The following is a 26,798-nucleotide window of genomic DNA, read 5'->3' as shown; positions in this document are numbered from 1 at the left end:
CTGTAAAGATTAGGTCTTAAAGTGTTACAAAACCCACAACAGTAAAATCAGTCGTAAAATCAGTCTGTGTATGCAGTAAAGCATGCTTGTTATGCTCACTGTGGAACTTAAGGGGCTAATCCTCCACATTGTGTAAAAAGGATGTTTGATCCTCTCTTTTCTGATTCTCCCCTTCTTCCACATTCCCTATTTCATCTCCTGTCAGAACACAGCCTTGGGGACACTTTTCACATGCTCAGTTTGGTGTGCACTACTAGAGAATTTTTCTTTTTCTTGAGAGGGTGCATGTGATCAGCACAGAGCCAATCAGCACTGTCCAGTCAGAGGGTCAGGGGTTGTGCAATCTCATAGGCCAGTCAGAGTAGAATGAAAACTGGCTGGACACTGATAGAAGTCACAAGACTGCTATATACTGCTGATGAGAAAAGGTATTTAGCCATTTATATTTACTAAAATAATTGCTTTTCCATGTTCTGTGTACTGTGGGAGACCAGATATAGTCTTAGGTTTAGTAACACTTTAAGCTTGGTACATTACCACTCTTGATTTAACAAGGGGTTACTGGCAGAACAAGTACAGAGACTCTAAAGTCACAATGTGGGTTCTCATTCTCTAGGATTTCAGGTTTATTGCGGTGCATAGACCTGGGAGAGTACATCAGAATGCAGATGTAGTCTCGTGTCTATTTCCATGTATACAAAGTGTCCAGGCCCCAGATCACTACAGCTCCCCCTAATAAACAAGTAAGCTCACAGAGACAGGTTGACGTATGAAGAGGGGAGACACTGGATTCCAGAGAAAAGCTGTTACACTGGCTAGCCTGAAAAACCTGCATGTCTTGACCAGTGGCGGACTGACCATTCAGAAACTCGGGCACTGCCCGAGGGCCCGGGGTCAGTAGGGGGCCCCATAAGATGCCCCTGGTACCTTTTTCATAGGGTTTTTTGAGTTTGGGCAAGGACACAGGGGCCCCATGATCCCCTATTGCCCGGGGGCCCCATGATTTGTCAGTCCGCCCCTGGTCTTGACTCTCTCCTAGCTGGTTAGCACTGTGTGCTATAATTTAAACCTGAGCTGAAGCAAAATACATATCTTGCTGTGTTTAAATATTGTGTTATGCACTAAAGATACTGTTTTTTGTTTAATTTGCACTGATGCAGATGGAAAAGCCTGTTTGTAAAGGACCTGGATTGAACAGCTATTCATGCCAAGCTGGTCCAGGTCCTGCCCAGCTTCTTCTCCAGATAGAGCACACACATACATGTCTTTTAGGAGCAGCTCTGCCATATTGTGTCACTGATACTCCTGGCTAGAGGCCCACCATTTCACTGTACTCACATTTCTAGGCCTGAGATCCTCCTTTCAGAATAAAGACTGTTCACACAGAGTGCTTTTCAATGCTTTACTGTAGAACAATTTCAGCACAACAGCTTTGCTTTACTTCTTCCTTTTATCTCAGTCACAGTGCAGAACACTTCAGACTCCACAGAACATTCCAGCCATCTTCCCCATAAATGTCTTGTGAGTCCCCCAGCAGTGAGTCCTCAAACAAAATGTCTCTACAGGCCCAGAAGGCCTACTACACTCCAGGCTACAGTCTTGTTGCAAATCAGGGGTAGCCAGTTCCCATCTACTTTCTCCTCTGGGGCAATACAAACATTAAAATATAAAGGTGTACAGAACACCACCCACCAGCATCACCAGGGGAGTGCTAAGTCTAACAGGACACTACCACCTTTTTAGGAGGTGCAGCACGGTTCAGAGGCAGTAGTGATGGGCCAAACACTCCCCTGTTTGGTTCGCGGTCGAACATTCGAACATAACGAAAGTTTGACTGTGAACTTTGAACCCAGGGGACAATTCACTATATGGTATCTTACTGCATCTGAGTATGCTGCAAGATACCACACAGCATGTTTCCAAAAAAATTTTGTCTTTCCTTAAAAAACGCTGTGCTGAACCCCTCTGACAGCTGAAACATTAACCCATGTTTTCTACTAAAATACCACATAACTTAATAAAATAAAGCATGCAGTATTTTAGTAGCATTTTTTACTGAATCCCCAACTTTTTTGGAAAAACCCTCTATGGTATCTTACCGCATACTCAGATGCGGTAAGATACCGCTTAGTGATTGTCCCCAGATTCCTTTAAATATCATGCCTGGGGGTCCCCTTAAACTACCTACAAAGTTGCACATCTGTACAATGTATAGAACCTGCTGCAGCAGGACTGACATTTTTTTTTTAAATGATATACCAGGCCACATGCCCTCACTGTGGGAGGGTGCTTTGGGGTAGAGGGGGGCTCAAGGTACAAGAGCCTCTTCCCCACAACCCTGGGCTGTGTTTGTGGGGGTCTGCAGGGGGTGACTTATCGGAATCTGGAAGCCCCTTTTAACAAGGGGGCCCCCAGATCTTGCCCCCCCTTGTGAATGAGTATGGGGTACATAGTACCCCTACAAATTCACCAAAAAAAGTGTACAATGTGGATAAAAACACAACAGTTTTTGACAAGTCCTATATTTAAAAAAATGGTTCCATCGATGAAATCCATCATCAGTCATGGCGTCCAGCATTGTCAAGACAACGCTGACTCCCAGAAAAAAGAAAAACCTGCAGCGCATTCGCCGCTATCTGACATTTGCCAGTTAGATGTAAACAAATGGGCAGGTGCATTGCTTTGGCCAATCACAGTGCACTGTCAGCCCGCCGAACACACCAACCATTTGCGTGTTCACAGAACACACGATGTTCGAGCAAAACTTATGTTCGACTCGAACATCAAGGACATTCCCATGAGTCCAGTCATGAGAACAGAACTTGTATTAATGACAAAGCACCTGGCAGGTAGGCACCTGACCAAGAACACTCACATTATGTCTTGGCTATGTAGGTTTCAGCAGGCTTTGAGCATGCTGACAGTGTCTGTCTCAGAGGGTGGAATGTGGCCTGGTTGGTCTTCACCCAAGAGGGAGGATTCCAGGAAAGATGGCCTGTCCATATCCCACTTGTCTGGAACCTTTCCCTACTGCTATTCACTTTCCCTGACAGACAGGTGACACGTCCCTATGCTGCCCACTCGCAAAATGCACGCCATGCCCAGGAACCAGGGTCTTAAAAAGACTTTGCCTGACCCAAAATGGCCATCAGAGTCACATAGGGTAACGGCATCCAACCAGATCGCTTCTCTAGTGACCCAGGAACCATAGATGAGTATGTTCCTCTAGACTTCCTCTCAGTCTGCAATGCCGCTGCGGTTGAGCGCCACCCGCAGTGGAGGAAATAGACTGCACCTGTCTACAACCTGTCAACAGTTTTTTGTGCTTGCTGACAAATAAAAATAAAGTTTGTAGAGATGTGTTGCGGAAATCTGTTTTCCCCTCTGATCCTGGTTATTTTTCTATCTCAAATGCAATTTTTTTAAACCTAAGCAGGTTTAATCAACGTAATTAAAATTTCTTAGATTGTATGTAAACCCAAAGTAATATATTTGAACTTACCAGTCCTTAGGTGTTGTGGATACATTAGTTTACTTTTTGGAGATATTTTTCCTTTTTTTTCATCTGGTAATTCTGCCAGTAACAAGCTTCCTTTCCTAGGGTAACAATGCACACTCACTGTACTGTATCTACTGCAGTACTACAAAATATCTAGCCTCTCTTTAGATTCATTCATTAAGTAAATAATTTCATTTCGTCAAATTCGTTATGTTCGAACGATTCATTTTTGGAATTCAATTGATATATATTCGGATTTGTTGCATATATATGTTGAATCGATTCATATTTTCAGAAGTTATTTTAGAAGATTGGCTATATTCGTTTTAATGTGTTAATTCATTATTTTGGGCAATTACTTATGAACTCCAACCCACAAAGAGAAATGGAATGAGCTGATGCAAAAAAAGACAATTCATGTGACAGGGGGTGTGGTTGCTACTATCCCTAGCTATGTATACCATTTTTATATCAACCTCTCCATGTGATTTTATGGGCAACCAAAGACATATATAAAGAAAATGACTTGTTTATTGTTTCTTTTCCTTAAAAATTGTTTTATCCAAGAGAACTTCAGCGATTACTGCAATATACAGACATGTTTACAATGTAGGTATTAACTCTGGATCACATAAGAATCAACAAAAATTTGGCATGTATAGGCATGTAGAAAGTGGTATCCCCCACTGTTAATGTTCAAACCCCACAACCAGAACTTTTTGATTGTTGGTTTGCAAGCATGAGATAGCCAACGTGTTTAAAAGTAAAAAAAAAATGTCTTGAGGTAATGAATCACAATGATTCAAATCTTTTTTCACCATGATGTCATAAAGTCAACTTTTTGGATGTCAGCATTTCAATAGAGCAAGGAGGACAGCGGAGTAACAAACTTTACAGGAAGGAGACTGCCGGCAACACTATTCTACATGCCGTTAGCTTCCATTCTGAACCACTAAAAAGATCTATGCCATACAGTCTGTTCTTACATATAAAACGTAACTGTACTAATGAAGAGGATTTTCAAATAGAAGCAGATGAGCTTACAAAAAGTCTACTATGGCACACTGCAATCTGGAGTGACAAGATCAAAATAGAGCTTTATGATCACAACCACAAGTGCTATTTTTAGAGAGGGGTCAATAAGACCTATAGCAACAAGAATACCATCCCCACTGTGAAGCCTGATGGTGGCTTGCTAATGTTTTGGGGTGTGAGCTCTAAAGGCATGGGGAATCTTGTGAAAATTGATGGCAAGGTGAGTGCAGCATGTAATCAGAAAATACTGGCAGATAATTTACATTCTTCTGCACAAAAACTGAGCATGGGACAACCTTGGACTGTCCAGCAGGACAATGACCCTGAGCAGAAGGCCAAGTTGACCCTCCAATGTTACAGCAGAAAAAGGTGAAGGTTCTGGAGTGGTTAGCACAGTTTCCTGACCTTGAGCCACTTTGGGGAGATCTCAAACATGCGTCTCATGCAAGATGACATTACACGACAACATTACAACAGACTGCACACTGTCAGTGATGCTAAAGGGGGTAATAGACAGTATTAACTAAAGGTATGCAGACTTTTTAACAGGGGTTATTTCATTTGCTTATTTATTTCTTGTTTTATGATTGGGCCGTTCAGTTATGACCTACAGTTTAATATGAATCCTATAAGAAATGAAAGACGTGTTTTTTTCCTGCTCACTCATGTTTTCTTAAAATGGTACATACTGGGGTTGATTTACTAAAACTGGAGAGTGCAATATCTGGTCCGGTTCTGCATAGAAACCAATCAGCTTTCAGGGTTTTTTTTGTCAAAGGTTAACTGAACAAGCTGACGTTAGAAGCTGATTGGCTACCATGCACAGCTGAACCAGATTTTGCACTCTCCAATTTCAGTAAACCAACCCCATTGCATATTACCAATTCTCCAGAGGTATGCAAACTTGAAGCACAACTGTATCTAACAGATATAACAAAACAATTTCAATAATATATTTACCAAATTTAAGGGCAGCAAATAAGAGAAGTTCATTGTTCGAGTTTACATATACTTTAAAGACATGAATTTGTGTACATTTTCCCATTATTCCATGAATGTGAATTTAAAGCTACCCAAAAAATGGGCTTCCTCCATAACAGGTACATTTTATAACTCTTTTGTGTAAACATAATTCCAGAAACTTGTTTCTAAGCCAAAATCTACGCACAGCATAGGCAGAGAACTGAGACAAATTAGCTTTAGCAAATAGTATTTTTCCCTGAAGACACTGGGAACATAGATCATAGTCTCTGTATCCATTTTCTGAGTGGAACCTGTTTTATTTTCACATATTTTATGAAGCTCGAGACCCGAACACGGGAACCAATTTTTCAGCACATTACTCAAATTATCTAGATCAGAGAATAAATCTATTGGTCTTTACACTGCAAATAATTGAAATGATATTCAACTCTGCAGAAAGAATTTGCACAATACAAGCACAGTAATGACATGGTAACCCTTAAAGGGCCAGGAAGGAACTTACATTTAAAATGAAGAATATTACAAAGTGTTTGTGAAATTGGCATGGGGAACATTTCTTTTCGTACAAACCACTGACTTCTTGTTCAGACATACATATAAGGTGCAGCGCTAAAATAACATAAATATCATATTATAGCATAAAATCAAGTGCAAATATCAGATCACACTGAGGTGAAATTGAGTGAATAAAAATTCCCAAGATAAATAAAGGCCCAACGTGGGGATCCAATAGATCCTAATGGGTGCGTGTGGTAGAGTTCCAGTGTACCACACGGTGAATCTGGGGTAAAAAATGCGCACTCACCAGAAGTGCGTCAAAAATACGCATGTGAGATTTATCCTGTTACATCAGGTAGCGGTCATCTACTGCCAAGATAAGGTCAGGGTCATACACCTTCCAATCGCAACTCGGGGTAGGCACTCCAAGATTCTTAAACGTGTCTCAAACGTGTCACCATCTGGGGTCCCCTTTATTATCTCTTTATTACTCTTGTTCAGACATCCTTATTAAAGCGGAGCCAAAAGGGGAAGCTCCACTTGTCTGCCCCCTCCACTGCCACATTTGGCACTTTTTTTGGGGGAGGGGGATCAGGTACCTGGTTTTGACAGGTATCCGCTTCCACGTCCAGCTCAGTTCTGCGCCCCTACTTCTGCTGCAGTCTTCTGGGAGACTTCACAGGTCCCAGAAGACTGTGGGACCAATCTCAAGGCGCATGTACAATAGGAAACCACCAGAAGGCTTCACTTCTGGTTTCCCTTACCTGCAATGTTGGTGCTCGGAACCCAGGGGATAGTGGAAAACTAGACCGGGTGACGATGGTGCTGGACCCCTGGACAGGTAATTGTCCTTATATTAAAAGTCAGCAGCTACAATATTTGTAGCTGCTGACTTTTATTTTTTGGGGGAGCTTGAAACCCCTCTTTAAGCTAAACGCCAGCCTTACCTTCAGTCCCAGGCTCCTATTTTGTAGTGAAATTGCTTATTCTGACATTACTGCACACTGTCAGCTTCTCAGAGTGTGCATTAGAAGTAAGTTAGATAGAGGTCTTTTCTCTCCAGCATTTCTAACCCCACCCTGCCCCTTTCAATAATGAAGGCCCAGCACCTCACATGGGTGTTACCTAGGCTTCATGCACATCTAGTCTGCCTAGGAATGCCCACTTCTCTAGACTGACCTCCAGCCATCAAGGCATTTTGATATTTACATAACTCTACTTGATTGCAAGCCCATTGCTTTCATCAGAGCTGAAGGCTGTAGAGAGGAGTACTGAGGCAGGGTGCTGTGATGTTTCATGAAACTATGTACAGCACCCCACCAACTACTCCCACAAGCCATGATATCCCTGCATTGCATGGAGAAGCACAGCTACCCAGTGGTTACATCTCTTGGTCTAAAATAAACTATGTAAAAAAAAGGGTTTATTTTTAATGTTCATTAACAGGTTGATGAAGAAGGAGGGAAGAACCAGAAGCCAAAATATAAGCAGACTAAACTTCTGCTTTAAAGGATAACTTCATCTTTGGTAACATGTTAAATGTTTCACCTGTATTTAGGGTGTAGCCACAAAAACGTGGCTCTGGCTGCAATAGGGACTAGGGAGCTGTCCCCTGCAGTATCTCTTCTTCATCACTAGATATCAATGATGCCCAGCTTCATTCCACTTTTTAGACTAAGGACACACTGTGAGTGACCCCACCTGGGTCCATCCCCTGAGGGGGCATCATCACACCCTGAAATCACTGTGTAATAGTGCAGAGACGTCATTGTGTCAGTGCCACTATCTGCATCACTGGAGACAAACTGGCTCAGAGGACAGCCAAAGAGGAAGAGGACCCTGTGACACCAAGTGCCCAGCCTGAAAAAAACAAACAAACAAGAAAAAAACCCCATCAAACAGCAGCATAATATACTTACGGGAGCTTTCAGAGGTAGGTACGGAGGGTAAGGAGGGAGGAGGAGAAGGTGTATGGAGGGAGGATGGGACGGAGGGGAAGAGGGGCAGAGTTGGACTTTTAATCACATTTAACCACTTTACTACCGTGCTATAGCTGAATGACAGCTACAACATGGTGGTCCAGTTCTGGGAGAGTGTCATGCACACAGCGGCATGCACCCGGTGCTGTCTGTGATCACTGTGTCCTTTGGTAACATCACAGCTGATCACAACATGGTAAAAGGCCAACCACAGTGGCCTTTTACCACGTGATCAGTTGTATCCAATCACAGATTACCATGTAAATACACAATGTCACAGCATGAGGAAAGTACTGCCGGTAACTGCCAACTGTCAGATTATCTCTGCGGACATCTGCACTGATAATCAGGGCACTGATTATCAGTGCAGCCCCAAAAGTGCCCAGCAGTGCTGCCGATCAGTGACCAACGGTGCTGCCCAGCAGTGCTGCCCATCAGTGTCTAACAATGCTGCCCATTAGTGGCCAACAGTGCTGTCTAGCAGTGCTGCCAATCTGTGCCCGTCAGTGCTGCCAGTCAGTGCTACCTATCAGTGCCATCAGTCAGTGCCCTAATTCAGTGCTGCCAGTCAGTGCCCTTCATCCGTGGCCATCATTGTCTCCTATCAGTGCTCATCAGTGCTGCATATCAGTGCAGCATAATCAGTGCTTCCTCATCAATGCCCACCAGTGCTGCCACATCAGTGCAGCTTATCAGTGCCCATAAGTGCTGCCTATCAGTGCCGCCTCATCAGTGCCCATCAGTGCAGCCTCATCAATGCACATCAGTAAGGAGAAAAATTACCTGTTTGCAAAGTTTTATAATAAAAACAAAGAAAAACTTTTTTTCAAAATGTTCGCTCTTTTTTTGTTTCAAGTACAATAAGTTAAAATTTGATTAAACACCATCAAAAGAAAGCTCTATTTATGTGAAAAAAATGTATAAAAGTTTATTATGGGTACAGAGTTGCATGACCGCACAGTTGTCATTCAAAGTGCGACAGCGCTGAAAGATTAAAATTGACCTGGGCAGGAATGGGGTAAAAGTGCCCGGTAGGCAAGTGGTTAATGTAAAAAAAAAACATCAAACAGCAGCATAATATACTGAGCTTCCAGAGGTAGGCATGGAGGGTAAGGAGGGAGGAGGGGAAGTTTACCACTTTACTACCATGCTATAGCTGAATGATGGCTACAATATGGTGGTCCAGTTCTGGGAGAGCGGCATGCACACAGCGGCATGCACCCGGTGCTGTCTGTGATCACTGTGTCCTAAAAACTATAGAACTGTAAGGGATAATGTATTGAAGTTTGCCAGTCCTTAGATGTGGTGACTGCATTAATCTTCCATTCTTCAGTCTAAAAACATTTCATCAAGTACAGAAAATACCTTTCTATCTTACCAGGAATTCAGTGTCTGTCTCACTTCCTGTAAATTAAGCTGTAAGCATAAATTAATCTTTTTTGTAATTTTCCAAATCCCAAGTAAGGCCATTTCACATGAGTCGACCAATCAGGTCTGCTTGTCAGTTTTTCAGGTGGAACTGATTGGACCCTTCATTGTCCTCTATGGAACAGTGGGTGTAAATGGACATGGGTCCATTTACACCCATCTACATCCAATCCAATCCCACTGGCTAAAAACAAACGGATGGGGATCCCTTTCCATCTAATGTATGAGATGGCAATCGGGTGCAAACAAACTGATGGTCTGTTTATATCCAATAAAGGACAGCGGGCAATGTCCGTGTCTGCTCTTCATTAGTGGACATGGATCAGCCATCTGCCTGCTCAGTAAGGATCAATGGACAGATCCCCCACTGAGTAAACGGACTACTGGTTGGGTCCGCCATACTGTGGAAAGGGCATAAAGGAGATGAGGAGCAAATTCAGATATGTTTAAAATCCAGCTTGGTTGGCAACCATGCCCTCCTCCATAGATACACTAGAGTACAATAGCATAGCCAACCAGAAACAGGAAGTGTCGAATTTGCAGGATTATTAATTAAAAATAGAAGAAAAATCTAAATACCATAAACTAATATAGCTAAGGAGCTGCTAAGCTAGCCAAGGGCTGCTCAACTGTAATATATTACATTTTCATGGGATTTAGTCACATTTTCATTTATATTACGCATTATTAAAGACATACTCATCAGAATCATAGAAGCTACAAACATTTACACATCATTGTGACCTTAGTATTGCATTGTGTGTATACAATGTAGACTAATAAAAAATGGCATTGTAGGCAGATAATGGAAAATATACCATTTTATGATAAATTCTATTTCTTTTTTGGGATTGTGTAAAATAGATAGGGCAGACGTTGACTCACTAGGACTGTCTGTGTGTACAGCTGGTAAAAATAGATTTTAATACAAACAGATGAGGGCAAATCTGCTTCTGATTACTTTAGACGTGGCATACGCTTTGTGTGAGGTACCAGTGTTCAATTAACGACCTGATTAAAATCACCTAATCCTGTCATTTAACTTTCAAAAGTATACTTGCTTACAGCACGACAGGAAAATGGAATGTCAATTTCACAAGCGCCTCTGCTGGGATTGCTTGCTCTTGATTGTTCTAATGTATTTAAAATGGGCTGCTGCCATGCGTCATTAAACCCCCTCTCCCACAAGATATGTCCTACTTCTGCATCAAATCTAATGGCAAATGTGCACAGAGAGGGATTACCATATTCACATTACAAAACAGAACGATAGAATTATAGGCAAGGTGGATGGAGGCTCCCCTGTGATCCACGGCCAGGACAAGGACAGAGCAGTCCAACCACCAGCCAAGCGGAAATTTTGCACACTGCTGCATGTTGAGAGGTGCTCTCGGGGAAGAAACCGTTCTCAAGAATAATTGATTTTCGGGCTGCTGACCTCTTTGACTGCTGAGTGTTTGGCCAGCCCACTGGTGGATTGTGGTCTAAGCTTTTGGGAAGAGTTAGAGATTAGATGTACTTTAATTTACCTGCGATACGCTGTATGCCTCTGGTCTCTATAGACAACATGACCGAGAACAAACAGCTGACTGATGGGAGGTGGAGAGGACTGCAGTAGGCAGTGCACGTTATAACGAGGACTGGAGGCATCTGCTGCTCCTCAACGGAGCTAAAATGACTTTACATTTCAAGATTCGCTGTTTGATAGTGTAAACCCTGAAAATGTGCCCATAGCCAGGGATCTTTATAGCTAAGGGATTCAGCTGATGTCCCTCATTTGCAGGAAATCACTTTTGTTGCGCCAAGAAAATAAGAACATTAGGGTTAGCTGATCTGTGCAGTCTAGGTGAATGTGCAGGTTTCCTAACTAATATAATGCCTAAGTTAGAGTGACACGAAACGCTGGTTTAAAAAAGTCAAGTATGTGTTCTTAAAGGTGGACATATATGGATCGAAAGACCCTGATGAACCAGTCGGGTATGTGCAGGCTGGTTGTACACAAGTCAATCTATTGGGATGTTTTCTCCATTGTCAGAACATAATAGCACAGTGGGAGTGATTCTCCATCTAACTCAAATAAGTGAATAGGAGAACTGGATCATTTTTTGTTTTTCATTCAACATGCTAGTTGAACAAAAAAAAAAGAATAATGTCTGGCCGGCCTAACTCAAAAAAATTCCCTCTGTTGCTGTCACTCAGAGTTCCTGTTAGAGGGTGGCTAAATTTTTTTTACATGGCCCCACTGTATGTAGGAACGTAGCCACCCTCTCATGATTGCTCCCGAGATCGACTAGGCACTAAGGACTATGGGATTTGTAGTGTGCATTGAGTAGTGCACATGATCGTAGCTAACGTACACTGCCTGTTCCAAATAAATGCAAGTGTGGGGAGGGAGAGAAAGGATCCAGAACTCACAGAAGAACATTACATGGAGGCAGTAAAGTAAAGTGAGAAAAGATTTCATGAAACTTATATTACAGGGCCATTAAGTAGTAGATGTGTATGGATTATTCCTGGAGAATAAGGATATCATTTAGTGTCACTTTACGCTGGCCATACACTGTAGAACTGTGAATGGAAATTCTTAGGAAAAAAACATTTTTTAGAACATTTGTTCATTTTTCTAATCGCTAGTGGTGTCAAATCAATGTTCTTTTTGATCACAGTGACAAGAAAATTCAAAGGAGCAGGAGAGAAAATATTTATTTTGCGAACAGATGTGGTTTTCATTTGGAAAACTCTATTCATTCCAAAATCAAATGTTAAAAGTAGAGATGGGCTTTTGACTCGAACACCGGCTGTTCGTGAGTTTGCCGAACACACGAAAGGTAAGGGCACTCGGTGGGCTGTTCGCCTGCCAGACCCGACAATGCACTGCACTCTCACAGTGCACTGTGATTGGCCAAAGCAATGCACCTGACTACAAGTCAGGTGCAATGCTTTGGAAAATCATAGCACAATTGGGCGGAGCTAGTGGTGACATCAACGATTGCTCCGCCCATTTGTTTACATCTGACCAGCAAATGTCAGATTGCAGAGAGTGTTCAGTGGGTGAGAACAGGTCAGCGGGAGGCGCTTTTTCTTTTGGTGAGTTGGCGTTGTCGTGATAATGCTGGATGCCATGATTGAGAATGGATTACAACGATGGAACCATATATTTGGCTTTTTTTTAATAAAGGACTTGTCAACAACTGTTGTTTTGTTTTTTGTTCAATACAGGAATTTTTGACTGATTTTAACCCTTTGGTCAAGGGGTACTAGTACCCCTTACTCATTCACAAGGGGAGGCAGTATCAAGGTGTCCCCTTATTTAAAGGGGTACCCTGATGCTAATGAGCTCCCCTGCCCACAGACCCCCACAACCACCAGGCCAGGGCTGTGGGGAAGAGGCCCTTGTCCCCAAGCCGCAGGTAAGCCGCAGGGGGAGGGGTGCTCGTTCGTTGCCTCCCCCTTTCCTGCCCTGCAGACCTAAAGGATCTGGTATGGATGGGGAGGGAGACCCCATGCTGTTTTTTATTTTTTTCATAAAAATGTAATTTTTAAAAAACAAATGTCAGTCCTACTGCAGCAGGTTGTTTAAATTGTACAGATGTGCAATTTTGCAGGTTGTTTAAGGGGGGACTCACCAGGATATCTAAATTAATTTTTCTTTTCTTTTTTACTTTAAGCAATGAAAAATGACTGCCACTTTAAAAACGGTACTTTTTGAGAATTTTGTTTTCACTGATTCATGTCCCTCAGGGTAGTACTCAAGTCCCCATACCCCTTTTATGGGTATATACTTATACTTGCATATAAGCCTTCAAATTGGTCACTTTTGAATTTACAAGTTTGAGTCCTATAGACTTGCACTAAGTTCGAACGTCTAACGTTCATTAGATTCTAATGTTTGACGGCAAATTGAGCATGGAATGTTCAGCCCATCACTAGTTAAAAGCAAACATATTCTTTTGATTGTTTTGAGAATGTTTTGAGAAAGTTCACACAAAATTTCTTTAGACTTTCCTATGAATTTTTGTTTCAAATTCTATCAATCTATGGCCTTCTTTAGTTTACAGATTCCTCCATCCCTGCAAATGAGGTTGATGGTGGAATCCTCTGTGCTGGGACTTTGTATTCTGACAGCTATTCCCACCACTGTCAGAAAACACTAATCAGTAGCTGCAGCCAATAAACAAGAACATTTTATTAACATGTCACTTCAACAGAAGCTGGTCAAATGATCAACTTCTGTTAAGCAGGGATGGCCACACACTTATCGAATAAAAAAAAATCAAATTTTGTTCAGTGTTTGGCCAGCTTTAGAGTTTCATTTTCTCAGCACAGTTTTTCCACTGGCGCAGAGGTGGCTCTTTAATTAGGCAAATTATCGCCTAAGGCCTTGCACTCACAGGGACCTCGTGGCCGCCTAATTTGCCTGTTATCAATGTCAAATTTTGGTGCCAGCAGCTCCGCCTCCCCCCGCCACCCAGCTGGGACTCTGTGGCCCAGGGGCAGACTGACCAATCAGGCAACACCTGAGGGCTTTGGGCTAATAGGGGCCTTGTCAAGGAGAGTCCTGGCCCAGTGACAGCAGGTGCGTTGAGAAGGCCTCGAGGAGTTGGTAGGATGACAGCACCAGGCTCCAGGTACCATCTCCACAAGGCGAGACAGAGGCTGCGGGGAATGTGAGCAGTGAGGGTAGCAAGGACTGATAGCCCTGGAGAGAGAAGAGCTCAAAAGAAGCGAACAAACCCCTTCTCTCTCACCCCCTTTCTCTCTCTCACCCACCTCTCTCTCTCTATCTCACCCCCTTTTTTCTCACCCCTCTCTCTCTTTCTCTCTCACCCCCACCCCCCTCTTTCTCACCCCCCCTTACCCCTCTCTCTCTCTCACCCATCTCTTGCATCCCCCTCTATTTCTCACACCCCTCTTTCTCACCACACCCCCCATCACCCTCCTCTCTCACCACCCCCCTCTCTCTCTCACCACCATGGGTTGCAGGAAAGAAAATAGCTTGATTCCCCCATCAACACAATCAGTGTTGATGGGGGAATCCTTTCTGTGGCGTTATTGTCTTTCCTGTTCAGGACATAGTCCAATAGCATTCATTTTTCTGTCTCATTTGCACAAAGCACATGCACATTCACTGGGTGAATGGTTATATGAATTCTTTATAAATTAACCCCATAGAGTTATTGACCTGGAACAGGCTTGCTGCAACCAAGTCAGAACTATTGATCTGTATACTTGATGTGGGTTAGTGAATTGGTAAGTACTGAAAACACTGCAACAGCATGACAGCTACACAATTTGCATTTTCAGAATGAGAAGATAGTAACAGTAGGCTCCATATTCTCTTTGTACATGTTTTCTGGTTGCAGCTACCTTGTTCTAAACAGGGACTGCTATGCCAATTTAGTTTTTGGTTGGGCTGCAGTCAGCTCAGACTGATTGTATAGCTTTTCACCTGGTTTTTCCAGGTGAGCTTAAGTTGGATTGTGATTCCGCACTGTTGGCCGTAGATATCACTGGTATTACTGGCCATAGTTTGTCTGCATGTGTGTATAAGGTAATATGTCCAGTCTTAATTAATGACCAGTAATAGGTACCTTCAGACTTTTATTAATGGAACAAACACTTGACTATCAAGGTTGGACCGTTTAAGCTGTTTTGAAAGCATTTCCTGTTTGAAAACAGGAAACCCAATTTAATGTTCATAGTTCATGTTCTGGCTATATACTTAGAAACTTCTTTTTCATATTATACATTCATCTAAAAATCACATTACTGACCCTTGTTGGCACAAGCCATCCATTTTAGGTTATCTGCAAAGGCAGCTTCTCTTCCAATCAAGTATGTGAATATTCGAACCTAGAAAAGCAGAGAAATGTTCATTAGAATAAAGGAACTTTTTTTGAATATAACATTTTGTAAAATATAACTTGACTAAAATTGTAAAAACACCTACACGCAAATAAAGAAAGCATTGACTATTTTTTTAAGGCTCAACAACTGCCAAAATGTTTCTGCTGGGGAAGGTTTAGGAATATGATTACTATATTATTGCTGTTTATGTCCCCATTGGAAAGATTTCCTTATCCTTGTTTATTCACAGATGGGTGTCATGGGACAGGTAATGTAGAGAAATCGCCCATCGGGAACACAGACAGCCATAAAAGCTAATGGCCTTGTACACAAGGGCATAGTTCAGCCATTACATGAATGGGACTGCAAACTCAAGAATGCAAGGTACAACTGTGCATCCCCATTTGAGCAAACACAGCCCTCGCATGGACGTACGCTTAAGTAAACCCATGTGAATAAGGCCTAATGAGTAAGTAGTTAGCAAGAATACTATTATATATAGAGGGGTAGTGCCACAAGAGTCAAAAGAAGTTAGACTCTACATATAGGAAGAAAATTCTTAACAAGAGATGTAAAAACTAACGCATTTTGAGATCTGTTGGATGTACGTACTAAAACTGGAGAGTGCAAAATCTGGTGCAGCTTTGCATAGAAACCAATCAGCTTCCAGGTTTTATTGTCAGGGCTTGATTGAACATGCTGAAGTTAGAAGCTGATTGGCTACCATGCACAGCTGAACCAGATTTTGCACTCTCCAGTTTAGTAAATCAACCCCTGTGTCTTTTTTGCCAGTTCTCTAGCAAATCTGATTCCTTCTTTTGAATCATATAGTGCTGTCCCTCCATGTAGAGTTGTGTACTTGCCACCTATTTACTTTATGCATAGCTTTTTTCACAGAGAATAGGTGCAGGTACTCCCTTCTTCTGAGTCACCCCTTGTCTCTGCCCCCACCAACCTCTGAGCACCGTGTGTTTGTTCCACCCCTACCCACCTCCCAGTGCCGCCTATAGAAAATATAGAATCAAGTATCATTTTGTGGTGCTAAGTAATTTGTATTGAATTTGTTAATAATAATAAAAACAGTAAAATAGATCCCTGGCAGCCAGCAAGAAGAGACCCCCTCAGCAACATTAGCTCTCCCCAGCAACAATAGACATTGGATCCTCCAATAACAATAGACCCACCCAGTAACAATAGACTCCCCAGAAATATGACATCCCCCCAGCAACAATAAACCTACTACAACAAAATACTCCTCCAGTAACAATATATCCACCCCAGCAACAATAGATTAATTAGCAGCCAGCCTCAATAGACCTTCTAGCAGCCAGAATTAATACACCTGTCTCTCAACAGTAGATCTCTGCCAGCAAAAACTGACCCTTTCAGCAACAATAGATCCCCCACCAGCAGCAGTAGACCAATCCCCCCTCTGGTGACAATAGATCTCTCAGCAGCCAACAACAATAACAGCACCCTCCAGATCACCCCAACACCCCTTGCCTTTAAAAATATTCAGAGCATTCTCCCTCGTCCCAGATGAAAAAAGCCCTGACTTTATGCACTAGCTATCCAAGCTTGGTCTCATCATTTAGGAGCAGGCAATCTACAAACAGTTAGTTACCTGCTCTAAATCCACACCCACATATTTCCTTACCTGTTTACCTATAGTTATTATAGTATAGTTAGGCCTGCCAATTTAAATAGCAAAAATAATTTTTCCCATTTTTGATAACCCAACTAAAAATACATTAATAGAGAAGAAAGTGATCAGAAGTGATCTTCATAGTTGGAGCGTCTCAATCAAATCCTTCCTAGATATCTCCTGGTTGAATGTGGTTCAGTTAGGAGAATTTGATAAATTTGGTAAAATTGCTTATTTTTCTTCCCTGTTTTTGTCATTTTAAAGTTGTGTATGACGCATATTAATGTATTTAGATTTAGGAGGAAGTGACATGCTGTTACCTTTAAATTCCATATTTATCAGGACAGGAACTTAACACCCATCATTTTACTATTAACCTCCCACATCATCCCTGGGAGCCCAGCAGCACAGCATAGCATAAACCACTTTGCAATTGTCATTTGAAAATAGCGCAGTTGGTTTTTCTCCATGCAAATCTAACATAAAGGTTTGATTACTTAAATCTCTAGCTTTAACATTCAGCATATGTTTACAGGTATGTTTTCTGTAATTATCAATTTAGTTGGGAGTTCATACATCTTTCTTGAAAAATTTCCTCCATATCCATACTTTTAAGGTTTTACATTTTAAGCAGTAAAATTTGTTGGCCTTCAGCAAAACTACTCCAGCAAATACTATCCTATAATGACACCCATCATTTACCTACTGCCTCTAGGACAGTGTGTCATTCCTATATAACAATCTATACTGCGGTTTTCTAAGATATGAAGTTATATTCAGAGAAGAAATTCAGAACATTGTTCGCAAACATGAAAAATGCACATACTGTTAGCTAAACCCCTGTAAATAGCAAAGATTTACAGAAGTGGACCTGACCTGATGTAATCCGTTAAAGTAAAAAGTACCAAAGTGCTTGGATTCTAGGCTCAATTTGGAGCTTTGACCTGTGCCCAAGACGAAATGGTCTCCAGGCAAACAGTTACAGTACATACACAGATGAAATCCACATTTTGAAGCTGTTTTTATAATATAACTTTTTATTGTTTTTTTCCAAAAACCACTATGATTACAGTAAACAACAACAGGGTGAATCACAAAAAGAAGAAAATAGAATATTAAAGAAAGCTATTGATTAATATTCGATTAGTTACATATCAGGGAATAAAAAGAGGCACAAATTTAAATGACAACCAAATACCGGTAACATTCCTGAGAGAAAAAGAATACTTAGTTACATAGAAAGAGGCTTTGTTGGTTGATCTATACGTCCCATGTAGCATTGAATTGACTAAATTAACTTAATTGTACAGCCAGACATTTTTGAAAACTCACCATTAAATTAAATTTTAATTTCACATGAAAAATGTTTCAGAGTAGATTGCGTCTCCCTTTATGTACGATCATCGGTCTGGCAGCATACTGTATAATACATGTACAGTATAACTAATGACCAAAGATTATGGGGGGATGTGTCTATACCTATACTGAGAACAGCTAGATCAGGATTATGATGTCAGAAACAAGATTATAGATCTAGTTCCAGCAGCTTCTTATATGTGGGCAATCAATATGGGATATAGTGCCTGTCTGGGAGCATTCTCACCAACAAAGATTGTCATTTAAGTCAGTGAATTTAGCCAACTGGACAGGAGTAAGATATCATCTGTGATGGAATATTTTTGGGAAAGTTCCCAGTAGTTTATACATGTAGTAAACGTGTAGTTGTGAAGTACAGCATGAAGCCATTGTGTGTCCGAAAATGACATGTCTGTATTGAAACTGTTTTACCTGCCTAAGGATTTGTATTTCAGTACAGTCAGTCCTAATATTTACTCCTCCTGGCACAGATAAGGACTTGATCTTTCTTTTGCTGCAATTTCATGTTCACTTAAAGGTATGCTCCCCACCACCTGTGACTGGACAGTGAAAGGAAAAGTAGCACAGTGATAAATTCATCTTTCTTTCACTCCTATCAGCATGCTCCTTGCACAGCAGTGTAATTGACTGGCTTCTTGTGTCTCTTCCCCTGTCTCCCAGCTGAGCTCCTCTGTACAGGAACTGCAAGAGGCTGATACTAAACTAAATGCAGAAACTTGCACTGGTCTTATTTATCCTTTTCCTATCTTCTTTGTTCCATCCCTATAGGTATTGATTTATTGTAAGAATTTGAGTTTTATGTATTCACATATATATGTACATATATATATATATATATATATATATTTGTGTGTTATTTATTTTATTAAGCACTATGCTGTGATCTAGCGGAGTTTATGTCACTGCATTAGTAATAAAGCTTTCATGGGGATTTTGGATTTGTCGGCTCTTCCAGTTTTATGTACCGTAACATGTATCCAGTGTTTGGAGGACAATTTGGAGCCTGAGCACCCGCCCTGGATCCCACTGCTGAATCAGGTGTGTTTCCTGTTTGAGCACTGCTTCTCTGCTATCACATTCGTCAGTTACTTGCACTGCTCGCATTTAAAATGCATTTAAGGATATATTAGGGATTATAAAGCTACATTAATTTGTAGATTTTGTATCTGCTTAGGTCTGCTTTAAAGCTGAACTTCAGAGTTGATATATTTTGCATACTTACATTGGGCCAGCTTGGAACAATGTAAGTTCCCAAGGTAAGTGCAGTTGGGCTTTGACTTGGGCAAATGTCAAAGTTCCATAGAAAGATAGGGTGTAGAAACCCACTCAGTTCCCAATACAGACTTGTACAAATGTATAGAGCTACACCATTTTGTCTCCGCCTCACTCTATAAGACCTCCACTCCCATTATCTTAACTGCCTTTGAGAGGAAGTGCTGTACCAACCCTCAAGTATTATCTTATTTGTCTAATACTGACTACCGTTCGGTCTTCTAAAACGCACCCCAAAAAACATTATGTGCATTGTTGGGAGAAGGAACTAGGAAAGCTTCTACCTGAGTAGGACTGGGAGGAAATATGGCCCATCATAGCAAACACTTTGCCAAATATATTAGCTATAGAAAATTCATAACATTCTTTTTGAATAGTACCTCAAACCTTCTAGAATTTCTAGTTTTGTACCCTATTATAACAACTACATTTTGGACAGGAAGGTACAATGCTTCATATTTGGTGGATATGCCCAAAATCCTGTAGGCTTTGGATTCAAGTTTGATTTACACTGTGCTGGGCTATAACCTGTGCAAGTCCCTTGAAGGTGTTCCACGCTCTATAGCAAAATTAATCACTTTCATTTTTACTGCTACAAAACAAACAATTGCTCACTCCTGGAAGCTTCCCACATTGAACATCTCAGAAATTAATTTCCAAAAATGAAAAATTATCAGCTACTGTTACAGATACTTATGCAAAGTTTCTGAAAATGTGGTCCCCATGCATCTCATTTTCCTAACCAAATTAAAGAGCTTTGTGTCCTAAAGTCACAAATACACCAAACACCTCATAGGGGAATTACCCCTCTCCACCAATCTTCTGATTTCTCCTATCCCCTACCTCCTTTGTGTTTGCTTGCTTACTAAATTCTGCTCCTCTTTCCCCTTCTTTCTCTTATTTTAGCTTCCCAGGTTTGAGGGTAAGAGCTATGCTCAAATTTCATGAGATGAATTGAGGCCTGCCCATATGAGAAGCCAGAAACTGAATCAACTTGAGCCAACAAGATTGCACTTACAACATAAATATCAGTTTTGGGTGTACGGATGCTGTAAAACATCATCTCCACAGCTGTACACATCTACCAAATTGAACATCTCCCACATTCATTAGAATTGTCCAATAACATTTGCTATGTAGTAGACACCATGAGGTTGATTTACTAAAGACAAATATACTGTTCCCTTTGCAAGGAAAGTTGCACTTTGTAAGACTATTTACCCCAGAACTTAGTGAGTGAAGCAAGATTTTGCTGACTTGGTGGCCTACATCCAATTGTGTGCAATAAAAAAAGCTGCTTTTTTATTTTCCTTGCACATTATTTGGTATTCCTTGCAAAGTAAAATTTCACCGCATTCATTAAGCAATTTGTAATTCACTTGCAAATTCCCTTGCAAAGTAAACAGTCTATTCACTTTTAATAAATGAACTCCAGTATGTTAGTTTAACACAAATGGTATAATTACTGAAAGCCTGGACTGAAGAAGATCATCGTGAAACCCTGAAAGATATTGTTTGGCAATAGATCATATAACCATTTTTGGAAAGTAATCTCATACCATAATTCACGCACATTGAAAACTCCTCATGCAACAACCGCAGGTTCTGTGTTTTTTATTTATGAGCTTGAAGTAGAAAAGAGATAGGTTCATGTATCAACAGCTGCCACCAACATTCTCATCTGTGACTGCACTAAAAAATGAGAACAGTGAGGCAGAGCTATTTCTACAGTCATGAAAGCCATTTTATTATGTCTGTCTATTTTCATCATAACAAATTACAATTTTATTATGAAAAATACAATTTATGTATTGATCAAAAACGTATTTGAAGGCAGATTATATGCTGAATTGAAAATAGACAACTCAGAGTTTTAAACATAAAATATGCAGCTTCCTCATCTTTAAACCCCTCCAGAAGACCTTCTCACCTCCAATCCTCTGCAGAAAGTCCTCTTACCTTCAATTCTCTGAAGAAGGCCCTCTCACATTTAATCCCCTGCAGAATGGCCAATCATCTTCAATCCCCTACAGAAGGCCCTCTCACATTCAATCATATGCAGAAGGCCCTCTCACATTCAATCACATGCAGAGGGCGCACTCATTATCAATCCCCTGCAGAAGGCCCTCTCACATTCAATCACATGCAGAGGGCGCACTCATTATCAATCCCCTGCAGAAGGCCCTCTCACATTCAATTACATGCCGAAGGTCCCCTCACATTCAATTTCCTGCAGAAGTCCCTCTCAAATTCAGTCTCTTGCAGAAGAAATGAAGGGGGGTTAGTGGTGTTGTGGATAGACTTGAGTGGGTCCGTATGGCACTAAGGGCAATGCTTCCAAAAAAGTACTGTAGCAGACTCTGTAGGATGAGAGAAAGAGAAGAAGCGCCTCCAAGTGCAGCATAACACTTTATTCAGCTTAAAAGGTAGGAACACTCACATAGATTAGGTAAATAATAGCATGAAAACCGTGGTACGGTGTGAACATCGATCAGGTGGGTATATAGGGTGAAGATCTGTCATCAGTATGGAGTAGTCAGCGTGCCACTGGAAAAGCGTGGTGGCTGTAGGGGAACAGCTGTGGAGCCAGCCGGAGTGCACGTCCTCATTCAGAGCCAAGTGGAACACATGCTGGCCGGCTCCACAGCTGTTCCCCTCCAGCCACCACACTTTTCCAGCGGCACGCTGACTACTCCATACTCCATACTGATGACAGCTATTCACCCTGTATACCCACCTGATCGATGTTCACACCGTACCATGGTTTTCATGCTATTATTTGCCTAATCTATCTGAGCGTTCCTACCTTTTAACCTGAATAAAGTGTTATGCTGCACTTGGAGGCGCTTCTTCTCCTTCTCTCAGTCTCTTGCAGAAGGCCCTTTCTCATTCAATCCCCTGAAGGAGGCCCTCTCACTTTCATTCTCCTGCAGAAGGCCCTCTCGCCTTCAATCTACTGCAGAAGACCCTCTTAACTTCATTCTCCTGTAGAAAGCCCTCTTGCTTTCAAACCCCTGCAGATGGCCCTCTCACCCCTCTTAAGGAGTTAATTATGGCCAGAATCATTCAACCCATTTCCTCTGAGCCCAGGCTGTCACGGATGCTCCCCCAAGGGGGCATCATCACTCACCATGGACTCAGAGGTTTATTGTACTGAATGGTTCCATTCAGTAGGACAACCCAGCGCCATCAGAGAAGTCCGGGGGGTTGGGGGGCTTGGGAAGGAGGAGGAGGGTTATTTCAAAGCAAGTGATCTTTAAAGACAGAGCAAGGTGGATATAGTCTTTAAAGGCCCAGTGCACACAACACTGATATTTCAGTTTTGGAATATCTGGGGAGATAAACCACCTGACATTTTTCTCACTTTAGCCAGAGACTCCACCGGGGATCTCTATACTTGAGTTCATGGGTCTACACACCTGGTGTGACCATTCTATGGTGTCTCTGTTTCCCTGTTGGATTCTTTATTAATGTTATATTGTTTATAATGCAATAAGAGATGCTCAATATGGAATATGCAAGATGGACAGCAACACCAAAAAAATCCCAGGGGAATGAGAACAGAGGGCAGAATTATGCATGAGATGTCACTGTTGACTCAATGTGGACTCAGTCCATCCAGTTTTAACTAAAAAACCCTTTAAAAAAATCAAGCTTTTGAATATTTTATAAAGTAATAATTTCATTTAATGTGCTGCTTATATCTTCACCAAATGTGTCAACCTCGGTAATTAAAAATACATTTTGTTCTTAGTTCTATGATCCTGAAGTTGCTTTACAGCTGTTAATCCATCCAGCTGTTGTAAAGGAGAAATTATTCAGACGTGACTGTAGTCACCTACCTAATCTTCTTTGCACAATATCACGTTGCTTTTACAGTTTACCTGTTATTAAAAATTAAATCTGACTTTTCAGGCACTGCAGTCTAGCAGCCTACCTACTCCTACAGAGAAATTAAGAGAGCCTAAATATTTAATATGCTGGTGTAATTAGCTACAAACTGTTACCTGATTTCTATCTGTAAGTGAAAATGAAAAGACTCCAGAGGCCCTAAATTAACCTCTGTCTTTTCTACTGCTTGTGAGTTAAATTACCAGCTGTAATTAGACTGCTCAAATTGCATCCGAATAGAATTTCTATTACCACATTATTAAAAACCTAAAGCCCCCCTGGGACCGGACAAATTATCCACCCTGTGATGTGTTTGTCCTGATCCACTATACGCAGCTGCCAAGTGGGTAAGCTTGTACTTAAGACAAATTAATGACAACTCAGAGCAGGCCAGCTGCCCCTTTGGCATGGGATAGTCACGAAACTGTCATGTGACTTTTGTAACACAGCTGCCTGAAAATGCCTGCTTAGGGCACTGCAGCTGCTGAGGTGTGTGCACACTTTAAATAAAGAAATCTTGGGATGGTAGAGTACAACACCAAAAAAATTAATATTGTGACTATCATGTCTGCCAATACAGAGTACAAGATATTCTACAGGCATAATCGATAATTAAAGTTGAAGATGCATGCCGAGAGCATGGACCACATGGTGAGCAATTCAGTTTTTTATCCAATCATTGTTATACTGCACTAGTTAAAGTGTTACTAAACCCCAGACCCTGCGTTCACTATATCTGGTCTCCCACAGTACACAGAACATGGAAGTGCAATTATTTTAGTAAATATAAACTGCAAAATACCTTTTCTCAACAGCAGTTAGAGCAGTCTTGTGACTTCTATTAGTGTCCAACCCACCACTAGCTAAAGCTTGTAGGAGTTTTCTTTCTGCTCTAGAAGGATGCAGAACCCCTGACCTCTGTCTGGACAGTTCTGATTGGCCCTGTGCTGATCACATGCACTCTCCCAAGAAAAAAAAACCTCTATAGCAAAACACACCAGACTGAGCATGTGAATGCTTACAGTTCAGTCTTGAGATAAGTTGTGGTCACTTGAAAAAGGGGAGGAACGGAGAAGGAAGGATCAAACAGCTTTTTTACACAATGCAGAGGATTAACCCTTTATGTTCCACAGTGAGTATAACAAGCATGCTTTACTGCATATACAGACTGATTTCACTTTTGTGGTTTTAGTAACACTTCAACCCTACACTCCTTTGCCTGTAATATGGTGATCCTGGACCACATCTGCTGGTAATGCCTCTCCTTGATGCCTCTCTCACACAATATGAAGTAAAAAAAATGTTAGTACTAAGATGTTTCTTACAGCCATCAATCAAATTCAAACCTGCCTTGGAAATCTGAATGTAACTGGAGCTACAGGAAGAAAGAAAGTTATACCTTAGATTGTACGCTCCTTGAGGGTTAGGGACTGATGTGAATGTACAATATATATGTAAAGCGCTGAAATAAATTAATAAATAAATAAATATAGGAAGACTACTGCTACCCTCCTACAGATCGAGTACAGAGATGGATTATTATTATTATTATAATAGAGGATTTATATAGTGCCAATGGTTTGCTCAGCACTTTACATTATAGTGGGAGACAATACAGTAACAATACAGTTCAATACACAAGGGATTTGAGGGCCCTGCTCCTTGGAGCTTACAATCTAGGAGGGAGGGGTGAATAGTACAGTAGGTAGTAACTGTGGGGGATGGAGTGGTTGGAAGAATAGAGGATTCCAGAATTAGCAGAGGGTGGGATAGGCTTCCCTGAAGAGATAGGTTTTCAGTGATCGCCTAAAGGCGAGTAGAGTAGGTGAAAGTCTGATAGATTGGGGTAGGGAGTTCCAGAGGATGGGTGACACCCTGGAGAAGTCTTGGAGATGAGCATGGGAGGAGGAGATAAGGGATCTAGAGAGTAAGAGGTCTTGCGAGGAGCGGAGAGGTTTGGGTGATATTTAGAGATAAGATTGGTTATGCAAATTGGGGCAGTGTTGTGGATGGCTTTATATGTCATTGTTAGTGTTTTGAATTTTATCCGTTGGGAAACTGGGAGCCAGTGGAGGGATTGGCAGAGAGGGGTGGCGGATACAGAATGGTTAGTGAGGTGGATGAGTCTGGCAGCAGCATTCATGATAGACTGGAGGGGGGATAGCCTGCGATGAGGTAAGCCAATGAGGAGGGAGTTACAGTAGTCGAGGCGTGATATGACAAGGGAGTGAATAAGTTGCTTAGTGGTTTCCGGGATTACACATAAATCATATTAACCCCCTTACAACTGTGTAACACATATACGCGGCATTCAGAAAATGGGCCTTAATTCTGGACGCTTCATATACACTATGGTGTTGATTTACTAAAGGCAAATAAGCTGTGCCCTGCAAGTGCACTAAAAGTGCAATTGCTCTAGATCTGAAGGGAACATGCAAGGAAAATAAAACATAGAATTTTTTCTTGCACATGATTGGATGAAAGAAATCAGCAGAGCTTCGTCTCATTTCAGAGCTTCCCCTCGGATCTAAAGCAACTGCACTTGCCATGCACAGCATATTTACGTTTAGTAAATCAACTACTATGTGTTCCTGTGTTTGTGCTGGAAGCGCGCTCCATTTTGCATCGCACATTTCTAGCACTGAGAACGGGCTATTGGTGGTAGCCCTGGGTCTATGCTAATGAACGGGAGCCTGGAGGAACCTGATCCTGGTCACATAATTGTTGCAATAGCCTTTGATTGACTTTGATGTTCATTCATTCTGTAGTCCTTCCCTGTGTTGCCTCTCCTCTTCCTGTTGAAATGAATGAAAAATGCATGAAAACCGTCTGAAAAGCACCTCAAAAACACCTCTGAGAAGTGTTTTTGGTGCAGTTTTTAAGTTATGTTCCCTTTAAAAAATGCTCAGAAAGTGCAGCAAAAGTGTGGTAAAAACACCTATGAGTTTTTGCTGTTTTTTTGCAGCGGATCAATGTGAAAGTAGCCTTAGAGTCAGTGTGTTTTATGTAAGAAAAAAAAGTTTTATTTTTAGTATTTTAGTGTCAGTGTGTTTAGGTAAGATGAAAAAAATATGTACTAATGTTGCTTGGCCCTACTACGAAGGAACAAATCACACACATATGTGGTATCACCACAATCAACAGGAGTTGGAGAATTTAATTTATGCAGGGTTTTTTTGGTGGTGGGTTATGGTAATGGCATAAAAATATAAGGCTAAAATTTTAAGAATTCATAGTAGAAAAGTCAGGAAACATCCATTAACTTTTTCCCACCAAATGAAAGCTTGATTTGCCTTGAAAAAAAAGAGTATAATCCACCTGGATACACTAAGTAGTTGTGATG

At 41.3% G+C, this 26,798-nt stretch overlaps 1 protein-coding gene across 3 annotated transcripts in view; it reads right to left on the bottom strand.

Moving 5' to 3' along the window:
* The window catches only part of CACNA2D3 (calcium voltage-gated channel auxiliary subunit alpha2delta 3), a 1,248,789-nt gene that overhangs the window by 492,322 nt on the left and 729,669 nt on the right, over nucleotides 1-26,798 (bottom strand). For all 3 annotated transcript variants that reach the window (XM_089681870.1, XM_089681868.1, XM_089681867.1), the window contains one exon: nucleotides 15,198-15,276. In XM_089681870.1, coding sequence (XP_089537996.1) covers nucleotides 15,198-15,276 — 79 coding nt within the window. The remainder of the gene's footprint in view (nucleotides 1-15,197; nucleotides 15,277-26,798) is intronic.

Source organism: Staurois parvus, unplaced genomic scaffold (genome assembly GCF_062004578.1).
Source record: "Staurois parvus isolate SC_StPar_1 unplaced genomic scaffold, SC_StPar_1.0 ptg000282l, whole genome shotgun sequence".
Taxonomy (NCBI): domain Eukaryota; kingdom Metazoa; phylum Chordata; class Amphibia; order Anura; family Ranidae; genus Staurois; species Staurois parvus.
Note: the sequence above shows the minus strand (reverse complement) of the source record. Positions and strands in the feature narration are given on the sequence as shown.